The sequence below is a fragment of the Salvelinus sp. IW2-2015 genome, unplaced genomic scaffold, assembly GCF_002910315.2.
Source record: "Salvelinus sp. IW2-2015 unplaced genomic scaffold, ASM291031v2 Un_scaffold1710, whole genome shotgun sequence".
Classification (NCBI taxonomy): domain Eukaryota; kingdom Metazoa; phylum Chordata; class Actinopteri; order Salmoniformes; family Salmonidae; genus Salvelinus; species Salvelinus sp. IW2-2015.
The window spans coordinates 8,197-18,533 of NW_019943100.1; the positions used below are offsets into that span (position 1 = coordinate 8,197).

Here is a 10,337-nt window from a genome sequence, read left to right on the forward strand (position 1 = left end):
TGAAAGCAGACACTATGCGTTGTGACTGAACAGGACCTGTGGACTCTGACTCTAGAGCAGACATGTGGTTGTTGACTGAAAGCCGCAGGACACTGTGGTTTGTGACTGAAGCAGACACTGTGTGGAACTTCAGTGAATCCAAGAGCAGCTCACATGTGGTTGTTCGACTGAGAAAGCAGAAACAACTGTGGTGATGAGACATCGAAGAAAGCCAGCATGAAGCTAAGCGGTTGACTGAACGACATGTTGAGTCGCGTTGCTGACTGCGTCCGAGCAACTCTATTGTGAATCGACAAGGCAGGAACGGTGGTTGTGAACTGAAGCAGACAGACTGTGGTTGTGTCACTGAGCAGACACTTGGGATGTGTGACTGACAGTAGGAGCAGTCACTGGTTAGAGCAGAGTACAGACATGTGTTTGTCGATGACGCAATGTGCTGTGTGCTTCCCTCATCTTACCTAATAAACAAGACCATTAGTCCAGTACACAATCACTTAGCTGATTTTGAACTAACACTGGCTGGCTGGCTGGCTGGCTGGGGCTGGTTGGCTGCCATTCCAGGCTACTAAGCCAGCAGGTGTAGCTCATGATCAGACTTAATGAGCGATTTCATACCCAACAAAGAGTACAACAGCCTCCTCATCAACACATTAACGTTTTATTAAATGCTCGAAATTAAACGTGAACAGCCAAATATGATTGCTTTTTTATTTTTTTTTAACTTCCATCACAAATGGTGTTTTGATTGAATTTTCAGGCTTCAAGTTCTTGGCTGCTGTCCATTTGTTGGTGTTCAAGCATTCTCATTCCTCTCTCTCTTGTTGTGTTTCTAGTTACTAGGGACAATACGGTGTAATGAACAGTGATGTAATACGACAACCGAGTGGCGACTAAATCTACTGATACGCTCAGCGTGAGGGTCCGCAGGTCAAAGGTCATACCGGTTTGTCTTGCTGGGCTTTTTTTCCCCCTTTTCATTTGGGGTAGATGGGTATTTTGAATGAATCAAGTAGGTGTAAGATCAGGTTTGTGTTTTAGATCATTTTTGATTTTAAATCTCCTGTATATACCTGAAACTTGCTTCCTCTTTGGGCTTGTGATGATACCCAGTATTGACATGTTGTGTTCCAGGGCAAAAACACAAAGCAGACCAAACTCTTTGTTTCCTTTTAAAAACCTGCTGTTGTAACTAAGTGTTGTTGATATAGCCTGGTCCTAAACCTGCTGTCTTTATGTGTGTGAATATACTGGTCCTAAACCTGCCTGTATATATGTTGTGATATTAGCCTGGTCCTAAACCTGCTGTATATAAATGTTGTGATATAGCCTGGTCCTAAACCTGCTGTATGTATGTTGTGTGATTATAGCCTGGTCCTAAACTGCTGTTATATATGTTGTGATATAGCCTGGTCCTAAACCTGCTGTATGTACATATGTTGTGATATAGCCTGGTACTTAAACCTGCTGTATGTAATCATGTTGTGATATAGCGCCTGGTCTAAACCTGCTGTATATATGTTGTGGATATAGCCTGGTCCTAAACTGCTGTATAAATGTTGTGATAATAGCCTGGTCCTAAACCTGCTGTATGTAATTTGTGATATAGCCTGGTCCTAAACCTGCTGTATATATGTTGTGATATAGCCTGGTCCTAAACCTGCTGTATTGTACACAGTGTTGTGATATATGCCTGGTACTAAACCTGCTGTATGTCACATTGGTTGTGATATAGGGCCTGGTCCTAAACTGGATTTAGGATGCTGTCCTTCCCGGCTGGTATGTTATAACATGTTATATTGTGCCAATGCCATTAAAGCGATGCTGGTCCTAACCTTGCTGTATAAAATGTTGTGATTATTGAGCTGTCTAAACCTGCTGTATGTAACACCTGTTGTGATAATAGCCTGGTCCTAAAGCTGTGGTAACATGTGTATATATCCTGGTCCTAAAAACCTTTGGCTGTATTTGTAACAGCATGTTGTGATATAGCGCTGGTCCTAAACCTGCTGTATATATGTTGTGATATAGCCTGGTCCTAAACCTGCTGCTATGTAACACATGTTGTGATATAGCTGTTCTAAACGCTGCTGTTATAGTTAACCTGTTGTGAATATAGCCTGGTGCTAAGCCTGCTGTATTATGTTGTGATATAGCCTGGTCCTAAACCTGCTGTTATATTGTTGTGCATATAGCCTGGTCTAAACCTTGCTAGTACTACTATGTTGTGATATAGCCTGGTCCTAAACCTGCTGTATGTAACATCATGTTGTGATATAGCCTGGTCCTAAACCTGCTGTTATATGTTGTGATATAGGCCTGGTCCTAAACCTGGCTGTATATATGTTGTGATAATAGCCTTGGTCTAAACTGCTGTATATATGTTGTGATATAGCCTGGTACTAAACCTGCTGTATGTAACACATGTTTGATATAGCCTGGTCCTAAACCTGCCTGTATACACTGTTGTGTGATATAGCCGGTTCTAACATGCTGTATATTGTAAATCGATTATCAGCCTGGTTAACTAAACCCTGCTGTACTTAATATGTGTGATATAGGCCCTGGTCCTTAAACCATGCTGTATTTACATGTTGTGATATACCGCCTGGTCTAACCTGGCTGATGTAACCAGTGTTTGATAATAGGCCTGGTCCTAAACTCTTGTATATATTGTTTTGATATAGCCTGGTCTATAAACTGCTGTAATGTAACACATGTTGGTGATATAGCCTGTCCTAATACCTGCTTAATAGTTGATATATCTTGTCTACCTGATGCTCTGTGTTATAGAGCCTTAAACCTGCTCAGTTATGTTGTGATATAGCCTGGTCCTAAACCTGCTGTATGTAACACATGTTGTGATACTATATGTGACTCTGGATGATAACATAATGATGTTTGTTTCCAACATTAAGACTGTTTTACTAAAGAAGTTAAACCTGTTTTGTGTTTTGTTCCCTTGCCACAATACTAACAAGTATTGCGATACTAGTATCGTCCCAGTCCTACTTCCTTACTGGTATGCCCCAAATGGCACCCTACTGCCTATATAGGGCCCATAGGCCTCTTGTCAAAAGTAGTGCACTATATAGGGAATAGGGCCCTGGTCTGAAGTAGTGCACTATATAGGGAATAGGGCTCTGGTCTAAAGTAGTGCACTATGTAGGGAATAGGGTTCTGGTCTATAGTAGTGCACTATATAGGGAATAGGGCCCTGGTCTAAAGTAGTGCACTATATAGGGAATAGGGCCCTGGTCTAAAGTAGTGCACTATATAGGGAATAGGGTGCCATTTGGGAAGTAGCCATGTCTTTCTGTAGCAACATCCCCTTACCCAGATACAGCAGCAACAGGATGGTTTCCTAAGCATTTCAGAGATGTTTCATCTGATCTGGCTGCTGTCTTGGCTCTGTGTGGGGGCTTAGCTAATGTTGTGGGCCAAAGGATGCACAATTTTATTGGAAAGAGAGAATTGGCAAGTGTCTGTTTTGCCTGTGTGTGTGTGTGTGTCATTGACTTGTATATGTGTGTATGCAGCTGCCAACGGTGTATATTTTGGTGTTGAATTAAACAGTAGAATAGTTAATTTTGGACTTAAACTGAGTAACAGTTGTATCTAAAGCCTCTACGAGGATGGTTTGGAGCAGAAAGATGAACCTTGTCTCTCTCTTCTCCCTAGACGGTGTCGGACATAGATAGAGGCTGGATCCTCGTTAACAAGGACCAGCACAGACAGCTTAAATCACTGCAGGAGAAAGGCTCCAAGAAAGAAGTAAGCAAGACTGTCTCCTAGAACTATATCCTTCTTCTTCTACCAAGCTGGTGTAGAGTGACAGTATTATAGCAGAAGAAGAAGTTGAATGGGTTGGAGGCAAACTCTCCTGTGTAGTTGTTTATAAAGTGGAGCAATGGCTTCCAATCAACTACATAGTAACTTTGTAGGTAGTCGCACAATTTAGTAGTTAACCGATGTATCTCCAATACTCCCTTCAGGAAGATATTTTAGATTAAAAATGAAGCTATTGAAGAAGACCTTTTCAAAAGGTTGTGGCCAGTGGTGTAGCCATTGTCTTTCTGCCTGCTCTCTCTCTTTCCAGTTCATTCTGCTAGTTCTTGTCTTTCTGCCTGCTCTCTCTCTCCAGTTTATTCTGCTAGTTCATGTCTTTCTGCCTGTTTCTGCAGTTCATTCAGCTAAGATTTCTGCCTGTTTCTCCAGTTCATTAGGCTAGGCCATGTCTTTCTGCCTGTTTCTCCAGTTCATTAGGCTAGTTCATGTCTTTCTACCTGTTTCTCCAGTTCATTAGGCTAGGCCATGTCTTTCTGCCTGTTTCTCCAGTTCATTAGGCTAGGGTCATGGTCTTTCCTACCTGTTCTCCAGTTCATTAGGCTAGGTCATGTCTTTCTGCCTGTTTCTTCCCGAGTTCATTAGCTTAAAGCCACTGTCTTCTTGCCTGTTTCTCCAGTTCTTAGGCTAAGGCCATGTCTTTAACCTGTTTTCTCCAGTTAGTTCTTTCTGCCTGTTTCTCTTCCCAGTTCATTAGGCTAGGCCATGTCTTTCCTGCTGCTTTCCAGTTCATTAGTAGTTCATGTCTTTCTACCCTGTTTTCCAGTTCTAGGCTAGGCCATAGTCTTTCTGCCTGTTCTCCGTCAATTGGCTAGTCCTGTCTTTCTACCTGTTTCGCTAGTTCATGTCTTTCTACCCTGTTTCTCCCAGTTTCATTAGGCTAGTTCAGTTTTCTACCTGTTTTCCCCAGTTATTTAGGCTAGGTCATGTCTTTCTGCCTGTTTCCCAGGTCATGTCTTTCTACCTGTTTCTCCTCCAGTTCATTAGGCTAGCCAGACGCTGAAGTACTTTTGCTACATCCAGTTTGACCCCCGTGCGTGACCGCGACTCTCCCAGAGAAGGGCTTGTCACGTGATCGTCTCTGCAGGCAACAACGAGCTTAACTTCCAGGTCAAGCTGCCCAATGAACAGATGAAGGGGGAGCTTCAAGGTCACGCGCATGAAGTGCTGGCGGTCACTTCGTCTGTAAGTAACCCTAAACCCGCAAATTAAGTTACTCGACTCTCTATTTTAAGTGTCCTCTGAACGCTGATTGGAGTAGGGGAATTTGTTCTTCTACGGTCAATTTAACAGGAACAATTTCAGAATTCGGTTATAATCCATCAAATTTATGACCGAATTGGTGTTAGCGTGACCTCTCACCTTTCCTCCCCCTCTCATTAACACAAGTGTGGTCCTCCTACAGTGTGCCACACACATGCTTCTATTCCCTCCTCCTCTGGCTCCTCTGGGTAAACTGCTGACCTCCATCACAACCACTTTATAATAATAATTTAATTTATATAGCCCTTCGTACATCAGCTGATATCTCAAAGTGCTGTACAGACCCAGCCTAAAACCCCAAACAGCAAGCATGCAGGTTGTAAGCAGGCCTGGCTAGGAAAACACTCCCTAGAAAGGACAAACCTAGGAAGAAACCTAGAGAGGAACCAGGCTATGAGGGGTGGCGCAGTCCTCCTTCTGGCTGTGCCGGGTGGAGATTATAAGAACATGGCCAAGATGTTCAAATGTTCATAAATGACCAGCATGGTCAAATAATAATAATCACAGTAGTTATCGAGGGTGCAGAAGTCAGCATCTCAGGAGTAATGTCAGTTGGCTTTTTAGCAACGTCCGGTGAACAGGTCAGATTCATAGCCACGTGCAGGCGAACAGTTGAAAACTGGAGCAGCAGCACGGCCAGGTGTACTGGGGACAGCAAGGAGTCATCATGCCATGTAGTCCTGAGGCATGGTCCTAGGGCTCAGGTCTCCGAGAGAGAGAAAGAAAGGAAGAAGGAGAATAGAATTAGAGAGAGCATAACTTATTACCACAGGACACCGAATAAGACAGGAGAAGTCCTTCCAGATATAACAAACCTGACCCTAGCCCCCGACATACATTAACTCTGCAAGAATATACTGGAGGCTGAGACAGGAGGGGTCAAGGAGAACTGTGGCCCCATCCGATGCATCCCGGACAGGGCCAAACAGGAAGGATATAACCCACCACTTTGCCAAAGCACAGCCCCCACACCAATAGAGGGATAACTTCACACCTGACTCTCTGAGACATAAGGCCGATATAGCCACCCAAAGATCTCGCACGGCACAACAAGGGGGGCGACACCGACAGGAAGATCACGCAGTGACTCAAGCCTCAGTGACGCACCCCTCCTAGGGAGCATGAAAAGCACCAGTAAGCCAGTGACAGCCCCTGTAATGGGTTAGAGGCAGAGAATTGTGGAGAGAGGAACCGGCCAGGGCAGAGACGGCAAGGTGGTTCGTGCTCAGAGGCCTTTCGTCACACTTCACACTCCTGGGCCAGACTACACTCAATCATAGGACCTACTGAAGAGATAAGTCTTCAGTGAAGACTTAAAGGTTGAGACCGAGCCTGCGTCTCTCACATGGGTAGGCAGACCGTTCCATAAAAATGGAGATCTATAGGAGAAAGCCTTGCCTCCAGCTGTTTGCTTAMAAATTCTAGGGACAWTWAGGAGGCCTGCYTCTTGTGACCGTAGCGTACGTGTAGGTATGTACGGCAGGACCAACTCGGAAAGATAGGTAGGAGCAGGCCCATGTAACGCTTTGTAGGTTAACAGTAAAACCTTGAAATCGGCCCTTGCCTTAACAGGAAGCCAGTGTAGGGAGGCTAGCACGAGTTAAAAGGCACCTCTATAAAGCACTCATAACCTCATAAAGCACCTCTCTAACTCTATAAAGCACCTCTCTAACCTCTATAAAGCACCTCTCTAACCTCTATAAAGCATCTCCTCTAACCTCTATAAAAGCACCTCTCTAACCTCTATAAAGCATCTCTCTAACCTCTATAAACCACCTCTAAACCTCTATAAAGCACCTCTCTACACCTCTATAAAGCATCTCTTCTAACCCATCTATAAGCACCTCTCTAACCTCTATAAAGCACCCTCTAACCTCTTAACATCTCTCTAAACCTTATAAAGCACCTCTATACCTCTATAAAAGCACCTCTCTAGACCTCTATAAAGCACCTCTCTAACCTCTATAAAGCACCTCTCTAACCTCTATAAAGCACCTCTCTAACCTCTATATAGCACTCTCTAACCTCTAAAACTCTAACTCTATTAAAGCACCTCTCTAACCTCTATAAAGCATCTCTCTAACCTCTATAAAGACCTCTCTAACCTCTATAAAGCACCTCTATAAATCACCTCTATAAATCACCTCTATAACCTCTATTAAAGCACCTCTCTAACCCTATAAATCACCTCTCTAACCTCTATAAACACCTCCTAACCTCTATAAAGCACCTCTCTAACCTCATAAAAGCACCTCTCTAACCTCTATAAAGCACCCTCTTAAACTCTATAAAAACACTCTCAAACTCTATTAAGCACCTCTCTAAACCTCTATAAAAGCACCTCTCTAACCTCTATAAAGCACCTCTCTAACCTCATAAAGCACCTCTCTAACTCTATAAAAGCACCTCTCTAACCTCTATAAAAGCCCTCTCTACCTATAAAGCACCTCTCTAACCTCTATAAAGCACCTACTATAAATCGACCTCTCTAACCTCTAAGCACGCTATCTCAAAACCCATAAATCACCTACTCCTAACCTCTAAAAATCACCTCTCTAACCTCTATAAAGCACCTCTCTAACCTCTATAAAGCAGCTCTCTAACCTCTCTAACCTCTATAAAGCATCTCTATAACCTCTATAAATCACCTCTCTAACCTCTCTAACCTCTATAAATCACCTCTCTAACCTCTCTAACCTCTATAAATCARCTCCTATAAGGTTCCGAGTTCCAAACTGCCTCTGGAAGCAACGTCAGCACAAGAACTGTTCATCGTTAGATTCATGAAATGGGTTTCCGTGGACGAGCAGCCGCACGCACACAAGCTTAAAATCTTGAAGTGGTGTAAATAGTTTCCCTGGAGTGATGAATCACGCTTCACCATCTGGCAGTCCGACGGACAAATCTGGGTTTGGCGGATGCCAGGAAAACGCTACCTGCCCCAGTGCATAGTGCCAACTGTAAAGTTTGGTGGAGGAGGAATAATGGTCTGGGGATGTTTTTCATGGTTCGGGCCCCTTAGTTCCAGTGAGGGGAAATCTTAACGCTACAGCATACAATGACATTCTAGATGATTCTGTGCTTCCAACTTTGTGGCAAGTTTGGGGAAGGCCCTTTCCTGTTTCAGCATGACAATGCCTCAGTGCACAAAMCAAGGTCCATACAGAAATAGTTTGTTGAGATGGGTGTGGAAGAACTTGACTGGCCTGCACAAAGCCCTGACCTCAACCCCATCGAACACCTTTGGGATGAATTGGAACYCCGACTGCGAGCCAGGCCTAATCGCCCAACACCCGTGCCTAACCTCACTAATGCTCTTGTGGCTGAAAGGCATCCAGTTGGTAACAGGGAACATGGTTTAGTTCTGTCCCACCCCCCCCCATTACATGGACCAGTAGTTAACGGTACTAGTAAACTCCCCCTCAGGGATCCCAGTCATATTTAATGAGTGTTCCTCTCCAAACAAACGATTTCCAAAACATCCTAATGCATCAGCTGTGCATTAATAGGAGAAGCATCTGAAAAACACATCTCAAATTGGAACAAGAGATGCTATTCTATCTCATTACCCAGGGGGCTTGAGGAGGAAGTGGAAACAGACTGTGTTTCCAGAAGGAGACTCGGTCTAGTGAGCACTATGATGAGAGACGTTGCATATCTGTCCCAAATGACCCACTGCAGACTGGAGAGCCCTTAAGTACAGACTGAACACTAATGGGAGACGAGTCCCCGTCTCCAGGGAATTGTGTGTGTTTGAAACATCCTGCAAACAAGGGTTTGATAATGAAGGGGGTTTTGGAGGAGATGACAAGGCCGGACACAGTCTGTGTTCCAAATGGCACCCTATTCTCTACATAGTGCACTACTTTAGACCAGAGCCTTATTCTCTACATAGTGCACTACTTTTMACCTGAGTCCTATGCTCACAGCCAGGCCGGGATTCCATCTGATTGTCCTTCAATCAGGGAAGCTATACCCTCTGTCCTTTAGCAAACATTACATTCTCTGTAGTGTAGGCATTAATTAGCTGCACAGACTGCTTGAGTTGGGATGATGATGGTGGTGGTGGTGTCCAACCATAGTGACCCTGTCCCCTTCCCCAACCACAGCAGGTCCCGGTAGTGAACGGCTCATCCTCCCCAACCCTGGCCCCCTGCTCCTCAGCCAAGTGTGAGGTGAAGTTGGAGCTGGCCTTCGAGTATCTGATGAGCAAAGATCGTCTCCAGTGGGTCACCATCACCAGCCCACAGGTCAGAGGTTAGGGTTTTAGAGGTCAGGTCAATATGGAGTCACCCAAAAGGTAGGAGTTTGACCTCTGCTGCTAATGAATGAAATATCTACAGTTAGTGGTGTGTGTGTGTGTGTTTTCAGGCAATCATGATGAGCATCTGTCTTCAGTCCATGGTTGATGAGCTGATGGTGAAGAAGTCAGGGGGCAGCATCAAGAAGGTGCGTGTTAGGTCTTTGGTGATGGGACAGATACACTTTAACTAGTCTGTCATGTTCTGACTTCCTGTATTCATTATGTCTTGTTCAGATGCTAAGGAAACGTCACAATGGCTCCCTACATCGGTCCGAAAGTCAGCAAGCTGTGAAATCCCCCCCTCTACTGGTGAGAACGGGGACTGCACAGGTCTATGATATATGCCACTGTGATTATGCCCGGAGGGGGAACACGTTTAGCTGTTTTGAATGGAAAGATCTTCTACTTGATGTTTCACCTTGTTTGTGACCTTCCTCTCCCCTGCAGGACTCTCCTGACCCAAACCGAGACCAGATTGTCAAACTCTCAGTGAGTAATGTTTCTGCTTTGATCTCCCAAATGTCAAGTCCACAGAATTACATAGAGAATCACAATTAACAGTAAATCATTTGATCTCTATGGTTGAGTCGCTGTTTTAGGTGGCTGGGGGTTGATATGGAAATGTGTAAGTGACTGTTGCTCTAACACGATGTCTCTGTTTCTCTCAGACCAAGCTGAGCTCTGTGTCTCTCAGAGGGATCAGCGCCTCCAACTCAGCCAATGACATCAGCGGCAACGATTTCCATGGCAACTATGCCTTCGAGGGGATCGGGGATGATGACCTGTAATATCCCCCCCCCCACCCCCCCACCTCCACCTGTCGAACACAACCTGCAGAGATTCCAAGCTGAGCCGAGCGGATTGTCTGATTCTGTAAGATTGTAGCCCTTCCTGGGAGTCTGCTGCCTGCCTTAAGATCAGTCTTGTC

At 44.6% G+C, this 10,337-nt stretch overlaps 1 protein-coding gene across 1 annotated transcript; it reads left to right on the forward strand.

The window, feature by feature from the left end:
• Nucleotides 1-4,822: 4,822 nt before the first annotated feature.
• Nucleotides 4,823-10,331, forward strand: LOC112071762 (sorting nexin-17-like). Its single transcript, XM_024139193.2, has 6 exons — nucleotides 4,823-5,028; nucleotides 9,216-9,356; nucleotides 9,478-9,555; nucleotides 9,644-9,718; nucleotides 9,857-9,898; nucleotides 10,078-10,331. The coding sequence occupies exons 1-6, from the start codon at nucleotides 4,975-4,977 to the stop codon at nucleotides 10,195-10,197; spliced, it is 510 nt and encodes a 169-aa protein (XP_023994961.1). The 5' UTR covers nucleotides 4,823-4,974; the 3' UTR covers nucleotides 10,198-10,331.
• Nucleotides 10,332-10,337: the final 6 nt, after the last annotated feature.